General features: G+C 35.5%; 1 protein-coding gene across 1 annotated transcript; it reads left to right on the forward strand.

Annotated features, from left to right (window-relative positions):
• The first annotated feature begins 905 nt into the window (after window positions 1–905).
• Window positions 906–17,536, forward strand: LOC115980421 (ankyrin repeat-containing protein ITN1-like). The gene is made up of 4 exons (XM_031102670.1): window positions 906–1,497; window positions 6,746–6,934; window positions 16,113–16,633; window positions 16,851–17,536. The coding sequence occupies exons 1-4, from the start codon at window positions 906–908 to the stop codon at window positions 17,466–17,468; spliced, it is 1,920 nt and encodes a 639-aa protein (XP_030958530.1). The 3' UTR covers window positions 17,469–17,536.
• The last annotated feature ends 5,695 nt before the right edge of the window (window positions 17,537–23,231 follow it).

The raw sequence follows: 23,231 nt of genomic DNA on the forward strand, positions 1-23,231 counted from the left end.
TTTGAATATTAATGCGCAATATAAGTGCTTCTCCTTGCATAAATTGGGAAAGTACAAGAAATCAAGAAACATCTATTTGTCTTCTTTATTTCATTCTTTTGGTCAAACTAAAGGAAGTTGTGTTTTAGTATTTTCATTTGCTTCTAGTAATGTATTTGTATGCCTAGCTAGATGAGTAAGAGCAAAAGAGCATCGAGAAAAATGTCTACAACTTGTTGAGGATATATATATATATATATATATATAGTGATATATGTCATTTGCGTCTGCTTTTCAAACGACCAGCACTCATGCGACTCATGTCCCCCATCTATCCACAAATGATATAGGGAAATTTTAGCTAAAAATGTAGCTAAATAGTGTACCCCTTAAATTTTCCTCATCAAGATGCACATTAATAACATCAGGTAGCAAAACTATATTTGCTCACTAATTTCAGCTATTTAAATGTGTTAGAGATACATTAGACATATTAACCCAATGTAATAGGTCCAATCCCACTCTTACTTGTACTAGTAGTTTAGGGTTTGGTCGTTTATATATACTCATATTAGGGTCATTAGAATATATGTTATTGTACTACACTCTTATACAATAAAGATGTAACTCTTAAGGGTTCCTTCCATGAGATAGGTCAACAAGGTTGAACCACGTAATCCTCATGTTTCATTTTATGCTTCTTCTTTCGCATCCCCTCTAGCATATACAATATGATATAACATATTGCGTTGCTAATATATTTAACATGACATCAAAGCCAAATTGTGTGTTAGGGATGTTTGGAAAATTTTAGTATTACCTAGTTTTATTAGCCTTTTTAAAAAGTGAAATAAAATAGTATTAGCTAGTAAATTTTTTTTTTTTTTTCACATTGCTAGACAGAGGAAAAAGGAAGGTAAGACAGAATGGACCCTAAAGTGTTCCGAGCTGCTGCCTCCGGTGCTTCAAGTTTCTTTGAGAATTCATCAGAAGCCGAGAGTAATACCCTTCAACAAGTGACAATCGAGAAGAACACTGTTCTTCATGTTGCACTGCAATTCAAAAACTTTGAGGCCGCGGAAAGAATAGTGAATTCAATTCCAAGCCTTAGGTTTAAAAAAAACTCTAAAGGCAATACTCCACTACATGTTGCTGCGAGGGTAGGAAAAATTTCAATGGTAGAGCTTCTAATAGACCATGCCAAAAAACAAGATGTTGAAACTGGTGGTCGACAGCAGCTTCTGAGCATGGTGAATCAGGATGGGGATACTGCCTTGCACGTCGCTTTGCGATATTTTAACAATGATCAGTCTAAGATTGTGGAAGAGCTCATCAAGGCGGATCCAGAATTGGCTAAGCATGTAAACAATGCTGGGGAATCCGCACTGTTCCTTGCTGTAGATAGAGGACTCTACAACATAGCTTCTCATATCCTACGAGCAGCTCCAGACAACTGCTCCTATCATGGAAGGCACGGCATGAATGTCTTGCATGCACTTGTCATTCGCACAAGTAATTGTAAGTGCTGCCCCATGCTGCCCCTTAAATATTTTTGCACTTTTCTTTTTGTTTGTCGTTCATTAAATATCACAACTATATTCAATGCGTCTTAGAGCACTCAAATCAACCTAGCAGCATTTAGTCAAATTTGGTCCATAAAACTACTTTAACTTACTCATTTGTAGATACTTCTAAATCAGACTCAATACTCTATATCTAATTTTATTTCGAATACTTATTTTATTCATTATTAAATATTTCTTTCTCTCTATATTTCCCACCCTCTCTTCCAATCTTCCTCACTCTCTCTCTCTCTCTCTCTCTCTCTCTCTCTCTCTCTCTATGACCACCAAACCCCTCTCTCTTTCTCTCACTTTCTCTCTTCCTCCATGACCACCAAACCTCTCTCTCTTCTTCTCACTTTCGCTGGGTCTTTGAGTTTAGGCTTTTGATGGCTATCTGTTATGACTCTGAAAGCTTGAGTTTGATTTTGGATGGAGGGTTTGATGTTGCAAAATTTGTGGTTGGTGGTTTTTTTTTTTAATTGGTCGCCTAATTCAAAATGGGTGAAGTGGATCAAACAGCGTTTTGGTGGTAGGTTGTGGATCTAAGGTGGGTTGCAGCCTTGGTGGTGGATTGGGGAGAGAGAGAGAGAGAGAGAGCATAAAAATTTTAACGTTGACAATGAACAATACCACGCAACAACTAACAAGTAGCCATGAATAGTACCACGTAACAAGTAGCGTGGTACTTTTCATTGCTAAATTTTCGGGTTAGTTTGAGGAGGCTAATGTGTGATTAAATTGTGGGTGTTTGGATATTCTTTAACATCAATGCTCTTAGCAAATCAATTTTACAAATAATAAGTATGATGTCAAGAAATTTTTCACAATCTTTTCTCACAACTACTGCGATGGTATCTTTAGTGACTATTTTACATGCAAATGTGTTTTTTCAATCATAATTTGAAATCTACTATCAAACTGGCCTAAGTTCTCAAGGAAGAGCTCTCAAAAGCTTATTTTATTTACAAACTAAAAGACCTCATTTATGGTACTTATACATGGATATTTATGGCTCATGGACTAGCTATTGGTGATGACATCATCCATAACAAACTCACATTTATCAGTTTCTAAAAAAAAAAACTCACATTTATCACATGTTCAAATATCGATTGTTACATATTAATCGCATACTATTATCTCTATATATTAAGAGGATTCTTTATATATTAAGAAGATTCAGAAAGTTAGTTATTGCATTTTTGACTTCCAAAAATACCCTTAATTTAATTAATCTATTTTTATTCCTTAAAAAAAAAAAGAAATAAGGTTAAAATGGTAAATCAACAAAAATTAAAAATAAAAATAAAATTTTCCACTACCCTCACACTTCCCACTTCCTACCCCCACTACCCCCCGTTTCTAACCAAAAAAGAAAGAAAGGCTACCCACCCATCATTCCTATAAAAAAAAAAAAAAAAAAAACTACCAATGGTTCCAAAAAAAATAAAATAAAAACTAATATATATATATATATATTTTTTTTTTAATATGAAAAAGCTACCCATGTCACATAAAATTAAAAAAAAGAACTCAAGTAGAAACCAATTACAACTTCTTGGAAAACAAAACTTCTCATTTCATTTGTTATTCTCTACCCTTTCCAATGTTGTGAAATGTATGAGAAAAAAATTCTAACAACATTAGATCTCAAAGACTTCAAACTCACAATATTCTTTCAATTTCTTCTTTATTATTTCATCTCATTTCTACCAACATTATCTTCTTCCACACTTACTATTTCATATTAGCCTTTGAGCACGCGCGTGACCCTTAGGTTTTTTTGTGATTGGAAGATTTAGTAATCTCAAATTATAATGGATGCAAATTTTTAATCTTTATCCTAAAAAATAGAAGAGTCTCTGAACAAGCACATGAGCGCATGCTCAAAGGCTATTATTAGTATTTTTTTAAATTGCATGCTATATTTAATATAGCACATGACTTCTACTTCCAGCTACTTTCTAAATGAGTAGGTGAAATACGGCCCTTATAGGCTCTGCTGGCCTTGCGCCATGTCAACCCTCATGCCACTTCACCATGCCATGTCAACATGGCACACTGCTCATTCTGCTGCACACGACCTAGCCCACCGGCCACCATCAGGCCTTTGGACACCATTTGACAACCCATGAAGCTAGCCTAGCTGGCATCAACCTCGCACCGTTTACCAATATCTGACAATCCATGCACCAACATTTGATGGCCTTGGCCTGTGTCAATTCCACCTCTTAAGGCTTACCCAGCACGCACCACCATCATAGGATAAGCACATCTGACATACCACTTATGGCCCCAGCCATGCCACTATAAACGTCAAGAAACATATATAAGTCCCCAAAATTGGTGGCTGACCATGCCATCAATCCAGCCATCATAACCTCCAACCACTTAGTGCCCGTTTGGTTCCACTTTTTCAGTCCAAAACGGGCGTTTTCAAAAAAGCTAAGCCCATATTTGCGTTTGGTAAGTTCAAAACGCAACTTTTTTATAAAAGTTGCGTTTTGAACTTTTAGAAAAACTGAAGAGAAAACGCGGAACAAAAATGGACCGAGAGCAGTCCATAAATCAAAACGCGCACAACACGTTTTGTTATATTACCGTTGCAATATTAAAAATACCGAAATACCCATCACTTAGTTCTTCCTCTTCGTCTTCCTCTGCTTCTTCACCGGTCTATCCCCACACTCAACAAAACCCATTTCAACCTTTCATATTCCGAACACAGAATCAACAAAACCAAACCAAAAATAACTCAAAATCAACACAAAAACAACTTAAAATTAACTCAAATCCCATCGGAAAACCCATCCCAAACCCAACTCAAAATCAACCCAAAATCCATAGAAAAAAAAAAACCCAAAATCCCAAAATCCTTATGTTTCAATCATCTTCATCTTCATCATCATCATCATCATCTTCTTCTTCTCTGGAGTGTGAAAAAAAAAAAAGAATAAAGAAGGAAAGACAAAATAAGGAAATAAAGAAAAATGACGAAAAAAGAGATGCAGAGATGCAGAGACTTCATCATCATCATCATCATCATCTTCATCTTCTTCATCATCATCTTCTTCATCATCATCATTAGCTTCGAAGTGTCAAAAAAAAAAAAAAGAGATGCAGAGAACGTTGAGCCAGCTTGAGGAATGAGAGAGGGGTTTGAACAAAGTGGAACATTCTGGAGTGGTGTGGAGTAAGTGGAAAGGAAAAGTAAGGAAATAAATAAAAAAAAAGGTAGGGGCACGTGTGTGGAGGAAGTGGCAGGGAAAGGGAGGAAAAAAGAAAATAAAGAAAAAAAATGAAGGGTATGTGTGTGGATGAGAAAAAAAGGGAAAAAAAAGAAGGAAATATGGATAAAAAAATAAAATAAAATAAGGGAAACATAAAATAAAGAATAAGAAATTAAAATTGAGAAAAAATTTTACAATATTTTTACAATATTTTCACAATAAATCTTAAGTGGTATGTTATTATTAGTTAATATTGGTGAGAAAAAAAATAATTTGTTTAGAAATTGAAAAAAATAATTATAATAGTACATTCAAATTAAAATCAGTATAAATTATCACAATACTTTCACAATAAATCTTAAGTGGTAGGTTATTATTAGCTAATATTGGTGAGAAAAAAAATAATTTCACAATATTGATTTAAGTATAAAATAAACTCTCTTATATACATTGTTCTTTTTGGTAATTTATCTTTCAAACTACCACTTTTATAAGTGTTAGCCAAACACTCAACTTTTTTAAAAAGCACTTTTTAACAGTTTTTACCAAACACTCAGCTTTTTGAAAAAACACTTTTTCATTATGCACTTTTTGAAAACTCCACTTTTTCATTATGCACTTTTTCAAAAAGCTGAACCAAACTCACCCTTAGTCATGTGCCAAGGAGCACCTTACCAACGTGGGACAGAACAGTGCTCGGCAAGGATGAAGCCAACTGGCTAATAACCATGTACATCTCTAAAACTCTGAAAAAGGAATCACATTTTTTTTCCTTGTAGTTTTTTAACGTTTATTTTTTATTACAAACAATTTATTTTTTATCTAACTTATTTTTTTATATAAATTAAACTAATGAAAATAAGCTTACATATAACAGTTGTATTACCACAAGTTTTTGAATTCCGGTGTGTTTTAATGCATTGTTTCGGGATTATGCACCACAGACACACACACACAATATATATATATATAAAACTTCATATTCATTATATCTAATTAACCAATACAAAATTTAAAATATAATATGAGAATAAAATTGGCCAAATGACGAATATGGGCTTCAATGTTTAAAAAAGTCCAACACAGTCTAGAATAGCTGAAATTTGCCCGGAACGTATTGAAATTTAGATCGAAACGGAACAGGAACAAAATTTAAAAATTTGATTACAAACACAATATTTTCATAATCATTTCACAACAAAGGCTATGTGACAAGTTGTTATTTGTTCTCATATGAGTACATCACTAATATTATTTTTTTACCTACCAACAATATAGCTTAACACCTAAATAAGTGAGTTGGATTGAATAGCGGATTGAGATATTTCTAACCCATCATGACCCGACCTGCAAAACTCTACCTCATTCACCCATCAACTTTATTTCTATCAGCTCTTTCTCCTTTTTTTTTTTTTTTTTTTTTTTTCTTGATTAACTCTAATTGCTATCTCTAAGATTTTGTTATTGATTTTACTATAAGTACAGGCCTTTTAATATTATCAGATAGTTTTCTCTTCAATGTGATAAAAATTTAACTCATTCTAATACAAAATAATTTAGTATTTGTAATTATTATGAGTAAAAATTGTAATTTTTTTTCTTTCCTTTTTTATCCTTTTTTATTTGAGGGAGCAAACAATTATTCAATTTATTTGAGTCAATTGCATTTGCCAAACCACCCAATCCGCTCAAACCGCTGTGTTGAAACCGCTAAGATTTTGTACTGAACCAGTGGATTTATAGATTAGTAAGTCAGTAGCAGATTAGAATTTTTCCAACACATTATTAGCGAGTTAGTTAAAAATATTGGCGTCCATCCACCCAACCTAACCTGTGCACTCCCCTGAAAAGCTTGGGTCCGTAGCTTTATTGTAGATGCATAATAATGTTTTTGCTGGTGTTTAAAACTTATGTCTCTGGTATGAAGTACGATTATTTCTAAAGTCACTGCTTTTGATTTATCCAATGCAGTCACCCTAAGAGAATTGAGGAACTACGGGCAAGCATCTGCATATAATCGTTTCGTGGTAAGCGTGTTTTGGGTAGCCAAGATGGTATTTGGTAGCTACCCTATTACGGAAGTCCTAAGTCGTGAACTACGGAATGTAAGGTTTCGGAAATTATTTGCACTCGCTCGGCGAAATTTTGGAACCATTCCAGGTAAAAAATCTACCTCAACTCAAGAACAATTTTATATTTTTTGGTGAACTATAATTTCATATTTTTAGGTTATTACATTACATAGCGAAACAAAACCTTTTTGTATGCTTGTCCTAGTTATTCAATTCGTCCCGAGTTCAGTGTTTTTCTTCTTCTTTTCTTTCCTTTTTTAGGATATCACGAAACAAGTCAATCTAATTTATTAGAAAAAAAAAAATCTAAATACATCCTATATTCATCCTAGTTTTTTTTTGAAAAACAAACACATGCATGAGATTGAAGGAAATGAATTCTAATACCAAAATACACCACAAACCTCATTCAAAAGTTATATTATATTTATCTTAATTAGTAATAGTATTGGATAGTCCAAAAAATTTACCTCATTTTAGAAAATTTTAGAATAAAGAAAAGTTAACGGATGCTCTAATAGTGCATTAGTTTAGGAAAATATTTTTAAAATCATTTTATGTAAAAAGTAAAAAACAAATGATTTTTTTGATAGTTTTTATGTTTTTCAAGAAAGTGATACCAAAACTTTTCTAAAATGATAATTTAAATAATGCCCTAAGAGAACTGTAAACAGAATCCAAAAAAATACACATCAATAAATTATATGGTTATAACATGTATGACATCAAAATAATTTAAATAATCACTACTCATATTTTATTTTAAGTTATTTTAAATAGTCACGCTTTGGAGTCCTTCGATGCACGTTGATTCAAAAGGAAGCTGCATTACTAGAGAGGTTGCCCACCTTAAAGCTTCAGCCTTTGCAGAGGGAGGTCGGTGTTTGCCCATTCGCTGCAAGCATAATGATACCAACTCCCCTCTACAATCTCTGGCCACTGCAGAAATAATTGACTTTGATTCCCCCACTGTTGCATCAACATTCACTTCCACTGACCCATTAATATAAGTTCATTTGAAATATTAATAAAATTAGTAATTATTATTGTTTAGTTGTTTTCTTATTTTTCTTTAATGTGTTAGTTTAGCACACACCCCATTGTTTAATTTGCTTTGCACAATGTAAAGGCTAAAAATACACTGCATCATCCACCTGGCTCAATCCGCTGCCTAACATAATTTGTTTATTTATTTATTTATTTTTTTTTTGTCTTTTATAATGTCTTGCTCACTTACTTTTAATGCCTTCACTACCCCAATCCAAATATCAAATGCCACGGCCCCATCCACCCCCACTCAAGAGACAAGAGCCAATCAATTACACAATTACATACACTTACACAAAACATTAAAGAAATATAAAACATTAACAATACACAAAAGGACAAACTCACAAACCGATAAAATCAATAAAGGCAATTAGGCAAAGCTATTCAATTCCAAAGAGAATCAGATTTTTCAGTTCCAAAGAGAAAGAGAGAGGGCACTACTCTCAGGGCAGAGATGAGATAGAGAAAAAGAGAGAGAATTGAAATACCATGAGGGGCGGCAGCACATTGAGGCCAGGGTCTTGTTGTTGCTGAGTCACTACTCGCTGATTGCTGAGGACTGAGATTCTTATTTCCCTTTAGGTTAGGAATTATTTTGGTTTAAAATTAATTTGATTCAATCGGCAGTGAGGATTCATTGGGTACTTAGTTTATAAAAATTTAATTATTATTATTTTTGATGATTTAAAAATATGTTTGAGTAGTGAGTGAGGATTGATCTTGGGTTTTTTCCCTGAGGTCTTTATTGGGCATTTGGGCTTACTATTATTATAATTTTTTTTTTTTTCAGATTTTAGTTCAAATTTTTTTTTTTGGGCTTTTTATTTTTGCTTGAAAGGCCTCAGACCAAATTATGGACCAAAGTTTAATTTTATTGGGCATAAAAAAAAATTTAGGGTGGTCACAATTTTTTTTAAGGGTAGACAGAAGTGAAATTTTAAATAATTATTATATTTATATATATATATATATGTACGGCACCGAGACCTTAGGCCCATACAGACCCCGGGCCCTGCCCCAATTGTACAGTGCGGTGATCCCAGGCCCATACAGGCCCTGGGCCTTGTCCCGTACTGGCTTTGGCCACAGGCCCAGCCGAAAGGTCCAGTCGTCCTACGCCATTCCCGGGGATTCATAAATAACAAACAAGTGTAGGGTATTAAGTTCCAAGGTGGGCTCGGTCAAACGTTCCCGTTCATGTACATGAGTCATTCCCGGGAAAATGTGGTATGCACGGGAGACGGTGCTGCCGAGCATTATCGGTCCAGATGGAATCAAGTTCCAAGATCATAAATGCAGCACCGCCCTCTCACCTAAACATCCACTTAAATCAAATGATATTGGACCTTCAATAGCACAAACGGTGGCTGTAATCATGATCTTCCCACTAACCTTGGCTATAAATAGAAGAAAGATGGGAGAAGAAGGAGGACTTTTGGGGAGAAAAGAGTGAAAGAGTGAACATCAAACTGGGCGTTGCTTTGAGTCTCTGCCGAGAACGACCCATAGTAGGAAATCTTCAAGCCCACTACAAATAGATTGTGAGCCCATAGTAATCCAAGGCCCATAGGCCTCGTACTTGGTTCTTACAATATATATATATATATATATATATTTTTTTTTTTTAAGGTCAGGGTGGTCTTGTGACCACAGGACCACCCTGACCTCAACGTGCCGCCACCCCTAGATTTGGGTGGAGAGGAAGGTGTTGGAGCTGTTCTAATACTTCTAAACTTAGCAAATGCTTTGATGAGCCGAGCTCTAATCTCTCTTTGGCTTGGATCTATTCCTTCAAATATTTTTCCATTTCTTATCTTCCACACTTGGTCGCATAGAATTGCACCGAACAGAAGGAGATCATCTCCATTGACTCCTAAGTTTGAACAAATGGAGGATACTTAGAAGGAAATCATCTCTATTAGCTGTTAAAACATAGATCATTTTTCAGTGGGCATTTGGTGAAAAGGTGTAGCACCGTTTCCTTCTTTGAATTACACAGAAGACCTAGAATGCACAGACACTTCATTTAGGGTGTCATACTGTGTTGTATCTATGTCATATCGTGTCATACTGGTGTCGTACCTGCCATTTCATATTATAATTTTTTAAAAATTGCTCGTGTCGTTGTGTCATACCTATACCTGTATTCGTACCCGCGTCCATGTCCGTGCATTCTTGCAAAAGACACAAATCAATAGGGAGTTTGGTGAATTTTCCAATTTTTTCCCCTATAGGAAAATTTGCATCAATATTTGATAGATGCATTTTATGCCATTCATGAATTTTTGTTTTCGAAACACAACCCCTTAAATTATCTCTATTGGTAGGAGGGAAGAGCCTCCACTTAGCCAATAGGCATATTTGACAGAAATTGTACTTGAATTTGCCATTGTTCAAATCCAAATATCATTGCATCCACTTGTGTATATATATATATATATATATATATGTATGTATATAGATGGGTTCAAGTTACACATTTTTTAAACTGTTGGATTTAAGTAGATCCAACGGTTAAAAAAAGACCCTCATTATTACAAATATTCTTATTAGGATCTCATTAATTGCCCTCATTTATTACATTCTAAACCTATCTCTAAACCCAAAAACGTTTGACGTCTGACTCTCTCTCTTCGTTTCTCTCTCCCTATCTCCTCCACCATTGTTCCACCTTTACAGGTTGCCAGGAAAAAAAAAAAAAAAAAAAAACCAAGCCGAATTAAGGTTCACAACAATGGTGGAAATTATGTATAAAGATTTTCAGTATTCCTAAACTCATGGAAATTAAGGTTCACAACAATGACCTTGAGAGGTTTGAATTGGAAGAATCAAATCTTCATTATCTATGTTAACGGAGAAGCATATATCCGAGCTCAACTTGCTTCCTTTAAAAAATATGAAAAAGCTAAATCTAGGTATGCCAAACTTAACAGAAAAGTGGCTTCATGACCATCTTTTTGGACTTCCCGTCCTTGAGACCTTAGAGATAACTTCTTGTCATATGCTGAAAAGAATAAAGCTTTCAAGTCGTCGTCATCATCTTAAATCATTGGGATTGTCATCATGTGACAATATGGTAGAAGTCATAGTTGATTCTCCTACATTATGTAGACTCTCATATTATGGCAATACTAGCAATGTGGCAATATCTATTTCATTGAATGCTTCAGAAATGTGGTGTGACAATACTAGCAATGTGACAATACTAGCAATGTGGCAATATCTATCGTTCTTGGAATGCTGAACGGATTAAATTCCTCTCGAAGATGGGAAATTTAAAAGTATTCGAATTGAGTAGTTTTTCATTTAAGGTATTTCCTTATTTGATTATATATCTTATTCATAAAGTATTCGGCTTTGGTTTTTTTATTTATTATTTATTATTTATTATTTTTATTGGCAACTTGTAGAGATGGAACAATGGTGGAGGAGAGAGAGAGAGAGAGTCAGACGTCAAACGTTTTTGGATTTAAAGATAGGTGTAGAATGTAATAAATGAGGGTAATTAATGAGATTCTAATAAGAATATTGATAATAATAAGGGTCTTTTTTGACCATTAGATCTACTTAAATCCAACGGTTTAAAAAATATGTAACTCTAAAGAGTTACACCAAGTTTAATTTGAATCCATCTCATATATATATATATATATATATATATATATATAGTGATTTTGGAATTGCCATTGCAGACAACGTCTTTGTTTGCCCCTTCCTTTGGAATGGGCTTCAATCCCAAAATGGTATGGGACCCATGGGACCTCCCACACTCTGATTGATCTACCATTCCCAGGCAACAAGCAAGCTTCCTGGGCAATGAGGGCTTTTGTGCCTTCCAAGCTCTTCCAAATAGGAGAGGAGCCACTTGGTGTGGGTTGGTTGAGCCAATTTTGTCTTGCACACAAGTAGTTTATGCATTGGCAATCCTTTTCAGACAATGCCCACCAAGCAAGCTTGGAAAGGAGGGCTTGATTGAAGTCCCAAAACATTCTGAAAACAAGCCCACTTTCCTTTGTGAGGCCAGCGCAGAATCTCCTAACCAAAGTATCCATTTCTTCACACATACCTTTTGGAATTGGAGAGTTGACATAGAGTATGTCGGGATTGACTGAGCCACATATTTGATAAGCGTGGCTCTACCTACCCAGGACAGGCTGTTACTCTTCCATGAGCTTACTTTGTTCTAAAGCCTCTACTTAGTGGCTATGAGATCACGACTCATATTATTGATTAGAAATAACAAACCCCAAGATACTTTGTCTTAGAAATAGCGACACACTTCACTTGGTTTAGGAATTGCTAACAAAGACTTTTAGAAGGGAACATACCTAACTTTTCCATGTTAATTTCCGAGCTAGACCATTCACGATACCTCTTCAGACATTTCTTAAGTGAGGAAAGCTCATCTATTTTGGCATTACAACAAAGTAGCACATCATCAGCATCGCAAAATTTGGAAATTGGTGGGGCACCTGCAATTTTGGCACCTTTGAGATTCCTAGAGCTAACTTATTTTTTAATCAACCACATCAACACCTCACTACCAAGAAAAAAAAGGTAGGGGGGACAAGGGGTCCCCCTGTCACAAGCCTCTAGAAGGAGTGAAGCTGACTGATTTTCATCCACTGATACGAAAGGTGAAATTTACCGTGGTTATGCGCATTGCTTGATCATATTGACAAATTTCTCATAGAAGCTAAATGCTTTAAGGACAGCTAGAATGAAGCTCCACACCATTTTGTCATATGCTTTGATAAAATCCAATTTGATAGCTATATGACTTTTTTTTTCTCGGTTCTCTTAAAGTTGTGAATCAACTCTTGGGCAAGAACGACATTTTCAATAATCCACCTGTTAGGCACGAAGGCCACCTGGGTTGGCTCCAACTTGAGGCCCAACAAAGGTCTTAGCCTGTTGACTAAAATCTTTGCAATGATTTTATAACACACTTTGCAAAGACTGATTGAACCAAACTAGTTGAAATCGCAGGCTCCTTTTGATTTGAGAATAAAGGTTATGAATGTCTGATTTAGCTCCTTGAGCATCCATCCATAACTATAGAAACTTTGAACGGCTAGAATTACTAGTCCACCAATTTCATCCCAATAGTGTTTATAGAATGACCTTGGGAATCCATTAGAGCCTAGTGCTTTTAGTGGGCTCATGCTCCATTTCACTTTCTTGATTTCATCTCCTGCAGGTATTCTGCATGAAACTTCATTTTCCTCCTTTGTTATGCAAGCTTGAATGAGCTCTTTAAGAGAGGAAGGGATTCTAGGATTAGCTGATTTGTAGAGGGAACAAAATCTATCTCTAAAATAATTTTGGATGGCTTCACCATCATTAATCCATGTTCCATCATCAAGTTTTTATCTTTGTTAAGCATTTTCTTTTTCTTCTCTTGAGAGTGACACATGGAAAATTTTGGAATTCCGGTCTTCCAACTCTAAGCCACCATTCCCTCTACTTTTGATTCCATTTTATTTCCTCCTTGATCCAAGGTTAGAGCCGCTTCAAGTTTCAAATTTTCTTTTGTTGGCTCTGCATCTTGAAGCCTAGCTATCTTGCTTTCGATACTTTTTATTATTTCTTTAATATGGCCAAAGCACTCCTTATTCGATTTCTTCAATTCTTTCTTGGTGCATCAAGTTTTCTAGCCAATATGTAGCTATGTGAACCCTCCACCTAAGTGAACCAAGCATTCCACCTCTTTGCTTGACTCATCCTTTGTCCACATAGCCTCATATCAGAAAGGACATTCAAGCTTTTGATCATCATAATGTGTGTTTGAATTTGTGCACACAAACTCGAGCTTTGACAATGGAGTTTGGGGATTGAAGAATTGGAAGAGAGAGAGAGAGAGTTTGTGTAAGAATGATTCTGTATACTGTGATAAATATCTAGCTTTGGTTCTTATATACTAAGAACAGAGACGCGGGAAAATAACCAATTAACTAACAAAGAATTAAACCAATACAAAAATGACATATGTCATCTAACTACTAACTAACTAGTGTATAAACGACAAACCATTTTAGCTACAATTGTCAAAACAACCTGAAGCTTAAGTTGAAATATAAATCTATGTCTTTCTTCTTGCTTCTTCTTCTCTTCTTCCACCTTTACTGCTTGAACCTTCACACGATCTAATACTCCCCCTCAAGATGAATTGTATATATTGATTAAGTTCATCTTGGACAAGAGGTGGAAGAACTGTTTTTGCCAAGGGGTTTGATGAAGAAATCTACTATTTGATGCTTTGTAGGAACATGAAATGTTTTTATCACCCCATCTTGAATTTTCCACAAATGAAGTGACAATCAATCTCTATGTGTTTAGTCCTTTCATGATATACTAGATTTGCAGCAATATACAAAGTTGCCTTGCTATCACAGTAGAGAAAGGCCGGTTGTTTTGTGATCAAAACCAAAAGTTTTGAGTAATGCAATAAGCCAAACTACCTCACTAGTTACAATAGCCATAGCTCTATATTCTGACTCAGCAGAAAATCTTGATACCACTTGTTGCTTTTTATACTTCCAAGATATCAAAGAGTTTCCCAAGAAAACACAAAAGCCGGAAATTGATCTTCTAGTGTCTGGACAAGCTACCCAGTTTGTATCACAGTAAGACTTCAGCTGCAATTCAGATTCTACTGAAAGAAATAACCCTTGTCCTGGAGTGTTCTTCAAGTACTTGAGAATTCTATAAGCAACTTGAAGATGATGTATCTTAATGCACTCATGAATTGACTCAATTTGTACACTGAATAGCAAATGTTTGGCCTTGTCAAAGTCAGATAGAGCAACTTCCCTATCAACCTCCTATACAATGAAGGATCTTGAACATTATCACCACTAGTGCTGCTAAATTTTGCAGATTGCGTGCCCCAATCAATAGAGATGATGTTATTATGCTATCGCCAACCCGTTCAATCTTTTCCTTCAAAAACTTCAGGTTGGCGATATTTTTTACAGCATAATATTTACAAAATTTGACAAGGCAGCGATGAGTCGCAAGTAGAATGAGGTTGTGACAGTGAAAGAGAGTTAAGGTGGTTTTTGGTATTTTTGTTGGTAAGTGGATTGAAGGGGTTAGCGAAATCTTGTGCACGTGTCCTTAACTCCTTATGAAGAAATCTTAGCCCTTGATTGGATCCCGAGAAAACAAAGCATAGAAAATGAAACAAAATCTTACCCTTTGCTTTTTGGGTTGGTGCAATTCTTAGCTTGGGTTAAATGAGTTAGTACAATTCGCTCTATTGTCTTGCTGATTTTTTATTTTATTTTTTTTTTATGCTAAATATTTGGTTTTTGAAATTGATTTTTGTTATAAAGCCTTTATCACAACTTACTGTAGTTATGTAGTTTTTTTTGGAACTCAACTTTCTCAAAAATCAAGTTTAAAGTATAACCTAATTTTGCCAAAGTTGAGTTTTATGCAATTCAGTGATACGTGGCAAACATGAAACTCTATATTCTCAAGCTTGAATTTCACATTCCACTTAATTGCAAATAACTCAACTTTGACAAATTGAGTTCCAAAAAGAGGCTATATAGCTAAATAATTTGCAATAGTGGCTTTGTAACAAAATAATTTCCAAAAACCGAATATTTAACAAAAAGGGACATCATGTTGGCTTCCTGTGTTTGCTTCTTTAATGGCACTTTCTGTTTCCTTGCTAGGTTGGTGTGTAAGGTGCACAGAGAGTGATATGAAAAGAATAGAGGGCTTTTTAATAAGAAAACAGAACTAAAGGGCATTTTAGTAATTTCAATGAATGAAACGCCAAAGTACTCCTCCAATTGTTGTGACCTCACCTCATTTGCATATGTTTACATTTTCCGTGACTTATTAATATCAAGGTGGTAGTTTAGAGTGAAAAGGTTTACTTTGTCCTTTTATTAATTAACATTTTCAAATCAATTTTGTTTTAAACTTAGTTTTTAAATCTTAATCTTGACCCTTAACTATAATATTAGCTCCTCCATACCATCAATTAGCATGCTCAAAAACTAGGTTAAACCATTTCCAATCATTTCTTTATATGCCAAGAATGCTGCAATTAAGTGACATGGAGATGGTTCAAACCCTCTCGCCTCTCCTCATGCCCATGTACTGTGTCAGAAAAAAAAATAAAATAAAATAAAACAGAATTTCTATTAATACATACTACTACTAGCCTGAGCAATATGGTTTTCCTTTTATATTCTTAGGAATTGTGGAAGATGTGATAAATAAATGGCCATGTATAATTGAGCAAGCCGATGACTTAGGATGGACTCCTCTAAACCTCGCCGCGCATTTGGATAACGATAAAATTATCAAGCTAATTTTACAAAAAGAGACGTCCATCGCATATGCAAAGAACAAAGAAGGCTTATCTGCACTTCACATTGCGGCCAAGGAAGGCAATTTAGGTGCAATAAGGGAACTCATCACAGCATGTCCAGATATCTATGAGTTGTTGGACAACAGGGGTCAGACGGCTATTCATGCTGCTGCAGAAAGTGGACAGCTTATCCCAGAGTTTAAGGGTCTCATGACCCTCTTCAGCGAACAGAATGAAGAAGGAAATACGCCCCTTTATCTGGCGGTCATCAAAGGGCATTTCTTGAGTTTTTGGTTTATGGAATCTGCTAAAGGTGTTGACTTAAATGCTACGAACAAGGAGGGCTTCAACATAATGGACAAACTTTTCTTAGCAAGGGCATCATTTGGAGCAAACTGGAGAAAGGTATGCCCACTCTCTGCTGAATGCGGTACTGCTGCACAATTTATAAAATTTTTGAATGAAGAAACTTTCACAATTCATAGTATTGTACTAATTTTTCTCAAAAGCGAGTGCATCACGTTGCACGTCTTACATGTATATTGTGCGCTTGCACGTGTTTGTTTTTATGGGTAGCTAGTTTTAGCAGTTTACAAAAATGATCTATATATAAATTTTACAGAATCGAATCAAGCCATTCTGGGAGAAAGGCGCTCGACCAAGCCTGAGGGGAGCGATGCGCATTCGGAATTTGGACCCTACAGGAGAACCAGAACAGGCCGGCATTCGGAATTCGGACCCTAGAAGAAAACCAGAACAGGCAGGCGATGGCGATGGCGATGACGAGGGAAGGTCTGTATCAGATTTTGTGAAGCGAGTGAGTGAGACCAATTTGTTGGTAGCCACACTCATCGCAACTGTGTCCTTCACGGCAGCTTTCACAGTGCCTGGTGGATATAACCAAAGCGGGAATGTGGGTGAGGGCTTGGCAGTATTATGGAAAAACACTGCTTTCCGTGTATTTCTAATAGCTAATACTTTAGCTTTCGGTCTTTCTACTACCTCAGTATTCGTCCACTTTTTGGGTTCATCCGCAATTACGGGAAACGTTTTTCAAGGAGAAGTGGTGCAACATGCAGCTTCTTTCACAAATTGGTCTGTTGGAGCATTGCTGGTAGCTTTTATTTCAGGCACCTATACAGTGGTACCGCACTCTTGGGGGAACACTGTAGCCATTACTCTTTGTTGCTGCTTCCTAATTAGTCTGTTTTTCCCTGTCTTTATAAAAAAGTTTTATTGAAGAACTGTTTGACTGCTAAGCCCAAGCTGGTCTGGGATGATGATTGGGGCCTTCAGAATTTGGAAAGAGAGAGACTTTCACAAATTGCAGCATAGGAACACACGAAACACTTTAATTAAAACTCAACCAGACCACCCACTGGTGGTAAAGAGTTAAATTGAGGATAGAGTTGTGAAATTTATTTTTGGTGCCATGTTTTTGGAGTGTATCTAAACATTTGTTTGACTTTCTTTATTTCGTTCTGTTGGTTAAAGGAAGTTGTGTTCTAGTATTTTCATTTGATTTTAGTAATGTATATGTATGCCTCGCTGGATGATTAAGAGCAAAAGGAGCATCAAGAAATGTCTACAACTTGATATAAGGATATGGAGTGATATTGGTATGATATTGATATGCATTCCAATATTGTTATGTTTATTCGGGTGTTAACGTCACTTGCATCTGCTTTTCCAACTGCTAGCACACATACCCGGCATGTATCCACAAATGTTAGGGAGGAAATTGAGCTAAATGCTTCCAATAGTGTACCACATCAATGTTCCCATAAAGAGGAATGGTAGGATATAGGGATACACCTACTTTACGATTTTCATAAAGTTAAGCAAGCTGCAAGCCCCTAACATTAGGTAGAAAAACTATATTTGCTCATTATGTGGGTTCTTTTTTTGGACAGTATCCAAGCCCAAGTAAAAATAAAGATTTTGGACCCTTTACTTGTTGTTTGGTGGACTGGACTTGGTTCACCATAGCTAAATGGGATTGATTACAAACTAAGTTGTGCGCAAGTCACATAAATCTCCTCAAGGCAAAAAAACGATTCCTCCTAAGTAATAAAATACCATTATAAGTGTTTTAGTGTTATAAAATGACGCCAAAACTTATCTTTAAAGCTTATCATTTATTGTATAAACATTTAAAGGAGTTCCTTCACTCAGTACCCCGAACGTACTGTCGTTATACCCCGGACATACTGACGTGGTACCCCAGACCTACTAGGCTTGTAATCCCAGAATGCTGATTCTCTAAACTATACGATCTTTCTCCATGCTTATTATGCAATGGAGTTTTATCCTTTTCTTTTACCTCTGTAAGTCCTGCAGAAGTACACATTATACAACATACATATTTTCAAATAATTGTTAGTTTCTTAGATTAGGATATACATTTTAATACATATACATATATGTAGATGAATTTTATGAGAATGAGTCAGCCACGAGGATCCTAGTCCCAATTTTCACAAACTTAGTGCTTTTACACAAGACTTGTGGGATTTGGAACTTAAGTTCAAGTGGCTTTGCTTAGACATTGCCTTCCAAGATAGTTAGGTGAGGAGGATTTTGTGGGAGAGTGATATCTGATGTGTGCATATATGGGACGAATTCCCACTCCATGGCTCTCTCTTATTTTGTCCATTTTTCTTTCCCATCCTTTGCTGGGCTCTTAAAACTCTAAGAATTTATCTTTTGAACCTTTCAACTCTCCCTTTTTTCTTCCATGTAAATCCCCCCCCCCCCCCTTTTTCTGCTATGCCTTAGGCTCCGCTTAGGAATTCATAAGGGAATGGAATGGAATAGAATGAGATGGTCATAAGGGAATGGAATGGAATGAAATATATTTAAGTAAAGGAAATGAATGGAATGAAATGGAATTAAGTAACCTTGATTGGATGTTTTAAAATAAAGGAATGAAAATGAATGGAATGTAAGTAATCCTGTTTGGGAATAATATAGAGAGAATGAAATGTAATCATTTTATGACAATATTACTATTAGATCTCTATTTTAAAATAAAGGGTTGAATATATAGGGGTATTTTGGGAGTTTTAGTAAAAAAATCTTTAAATTTAATTCCATTCCCTCTTATTCCTCTCAATTTCATGGGAATGAAAATTTGAGGTTTTAAGAGAATAGAGAGGAATGAGTGTTCTCTTCTACCCATTTCATTTCCTTTCACTTAAACTCCCAAACAAGAGAATGGACTTTCCATTCCCTCCATTAAAACTCCCAAACAAGAGAAGGGAAGAATATTCTAAAATTATTCTTTTTATTCATTTCCATTCCATTCCATTCCCTCCTCCCAAGCGCATCCTTAGTGTTCCTTTTATAGTGGACATGGTCTGGTACCTCGGGCGAGGACGTCCCTGGGTAAAACCATGTCCTCTAGAACCTGAAAAGGTGTATTGGGTAGAGGATTAACTTATTTAGGCAATTATAACTTAAAAGGGGTATTTGGCTTTAGCTATAAATGAAAGATTCATTCTTGGAAAGTCAAAGGAGTGGGTGAGTTGCTCAATGTACTTGATGACAGCTTTAGTTGAAAATGACAATTGAGAGGAAATTGTGGGGAGTTGTCATGCACATGGGGGAACTGAGTTTTCCATTAGTTCATGCAATCCAAGCAAATATATGAAACAAGGGAAACCTTCGGGATTCTTCTTTCACCAGAAATCACTCTCCTATTGACCAAATCATTTCTTCCTTATTATTCACTTGAGATCCCACGGGTTTAGACCATGGGTTACAAAGATAATACCTGGTTTTTGTTGAATTTTTAGTGGCTTTTTGCATACATCTTTGTTTTCCTATGTGTTAGCCAAGGTCCTCTTCTCAAGGCTTCAAAAGGACACATCAAGGCCTTAGGGCCTTGATGCTCTTCTTGCTGCATATCCTCTGACTGAGATCCTTGCTGCATGTCCTTTGACCGAGATCCTCTTCTTTTTTCTTTATTATTATTATTATTTCTTTCTTTTTTCCTTCTTTTTGAGACTTTGGGCCTTCATGGTCCTTCTTAACTTCATGAATTAGGTCTTCTTTTGTTAAGGCTCATGATTTTTCTTTACTTTTCATGAAATGGGATTTCTTGTGAAATTTTGATCCTCAACACTCATAAATCATAGATACTTCTATCAGCCATTTTAATGATTCTTACCAATTTCAAAATGAAAATGCAGTGTGATATGCCTTGCTTGTGCACACATCCATCTTCCGTTAATTATTGCCCGTTAAACTGGTTGATTAATTCTGTGAAACTTATTGGTTGATATTAGTAATCCTGTGGATTGTGGGACAGGGTCAAATATAAATGCTACACGATTTTGGTGGACCCTTGGGTTCTCTAAGTGGATTCTTAGTAAAGGAACCAAAAAATAGAGGCTAACTGTTGGGAAGAGACGTGCTCTGACATTAACCATTAGTGACTCCAAGTGAAGGAGAGGGCTGGTTGAATGCGATTATCAAAGATAAGTTTTGTCGACAAATTGTGAACGGTAGAAAAAAAAATAATAATAATGTCAGTAATAAGTTTAGCCGGGAATTAATAATAATTTACTAAAAAACCTTTCTTTATGGAACTGTTTTGAAAATATTATATGAATAGTATTATTTTTTTCTAAAGAAAAACAACACTAATTAAAAAAATTTAAAAATATAATAAAATGTCATAATAATTTAACAATATTTTTTATTTTTAGTTGTGATCAATCATAATCTAATATTTTATTAATCAATTAACATTTTTTTGATATATAAAAAAATATTTGACTCTTCGACTGTTGCAAAAATCTTTATGATGATTTGCTGTGTTCTAACACAATTATAATTTTTATTTTATAAATCTCCTTACACGTATCTCTCTCAACCCACCTTTTATTTTTCTTTCTATTTTTTTTTCTTCTCTTTTTTTCTCATCCACCCGTTTCTTCCCAATTCTCATCAAATATCTTTCTTTCCTCCACCCACCAACATCTCTATTCTTCAGCTCTGCTTCTTCACCCAAAAGAAAAGAAGAAGCCAGCAGCAGAAAAAGAAGCAGCAGCCAGCAGCAATCTGAAGCCAAGACGGTATATATATATATATATATATATATTTTGTTACAAGGAAACCTGGGGCAACCTCCATTGATCAAGCTTGTGAATTTGCGATCTGCTCCATAAATCTGCTCTGGTTCTCTGGGGTTGCTGCTGTGAATTAGCACCAAAATTGCAAATCGTGTGGAGTTCACTGTTGAATGTCCTTATACAAAACGTGAAATTGATAATATGAACAAACAATGTACATTGTTTATTATTAACGCATGTCAACCAAATCAAGGAAAGAAACAAGTAAAATAATTTTTCCTGAGGCCTAGGCCTGTAGCTCAATGACACCTACTCCCCGATCCCGAGTTGTTCGACCCAACTTCCCCTTTCCCTTTCCTCCCTATAAAAAAAGGAAAGAAAAATAATTTTGTATGTGTTTGTAAGGCATATTTCCTTTAGGGTATATTTGGTTAGAGGGAAAATAAGAAGGATGAAAAATAGAGAGAGAAAAATAGAATAAAAAATGGTATTTTTTACCATTTGGTTCAAGAGATAAAACAAGAGAAATAGAAAATGGGGAGGAAAATAATCCCTCCAGGCTCACACTTTTTTATCCTCCCAATTTGGGAGGAAAATGAGGAGGAAAAGATGATGATGATGTAATTTATACAAATACTCTCACTTTATTACGCTCACCTAATCCTCTCACTTTCTCATTATTATATAATAAGGATATAATAGTCAATTTATATAAACTACATTTTCCATCCTCTCCTTTTTCTTTCCAACCAAACAAAAAAATTTTCTATCCTCCCAATTTTCCACTCATCCAACTAAACACATATGAGGGAAAATCAAATCTTTTCTATCCTCCCACTTTTCCATCCTCCCACTAATTTTTCATCCTCCTACTTTTCTACTCCTCCAACCAAACGGACCCTTAGATTCGAATTTTTTCTCCTTTTTTTTATTATTTTATTTTATTTATTATTATTATTTGGGTTAAAGAGACTTTTTTTTTTTTTTTTTTGGCTGAATAGGTTAAAGAGACCTTGATAACGAAGTAAACTAGCCAAAATATATGGCATCTTTGATTCTTTTATTAGCTTTTTTTTTTTTTTTTTAATAAGACTTTGTTGAAGGCCAAAATTTCACAAGAAAGCCTATTCCATGAAAAGTAAAGAAGACCCAATTCAAGCAGTAAGAAAAATCAACATTAAGACCCTATTTATGTTCAGATTTCCAGCAAAAAAGCCATTAAAAAATCCAGCAAAATCCAGTGAAAGAATTGCGCTGGGATACCCAGAGGCTGCCAGAGGCCCGGGATCCTCGGGACGTGCAGCACAGCTAATGTGGAATTGAGACAGCTCAAGAGAGGTACCACAAAATACAAGAAATGAAGAATAAATATGTCCTTCTCAAGTACCCAGTGGTGCAGCAAAGAATCAGAAAGTATAAAGCAAACATTCATGAACAAAGGAGTTGTACCACAAGGAACCAAGAATGAGAAAACCATAAGTAGAAGCGACTGGAAGGGAACTTTCAACCCAGCAGTAAAAGATTCCAACTATTTGGGAATAATGACAAGGATGGAGGACAGTCAAAAACTAAAAAGGTGAAGAAAACCAAATAGCTGAGATCAGCAGCCTGAGGGGATCTTGGAATGGAAAGCCAGCTAGAGACTTTCAGCTTGGTCACACCAAAAGGAGGAAATTATGAGAAAAAGGGGAAGAGATCATCCCATGGGCAACTGTCACAGCACGAGCTCTGAGGGGTAAAAGAGAGAAATCACTAGTACCTCGAAACCCTAGAAAACACACTATAAAAGGAAGAGAAAACTCATGTTGAGAGAGGGGATTTTCAGTAGGAAGAATATCATAATAGAGCCATTAGAACTCTGTAAAATTTAAGAAAAATAGAGGAACGTTTCTCGGTATCCCAGAAACAGCCACTATAGCATATAC

The sequence above is a fragment of the Quercus lobata genome, chromosome 3 (assembly GCF_001633185.2).
Source record: "Quercus lobata isolate SW786 chromosome 3, ValleyOak3.0 Primary Assembly, whole genome shotgun sequence".
NCBI classification, from domain to species: Eukaryota; Viridiplantae; Streptophyta; class Magnoliopsida; order Fagales; family Fagaceae; genus Quercus; species Quercus lobata.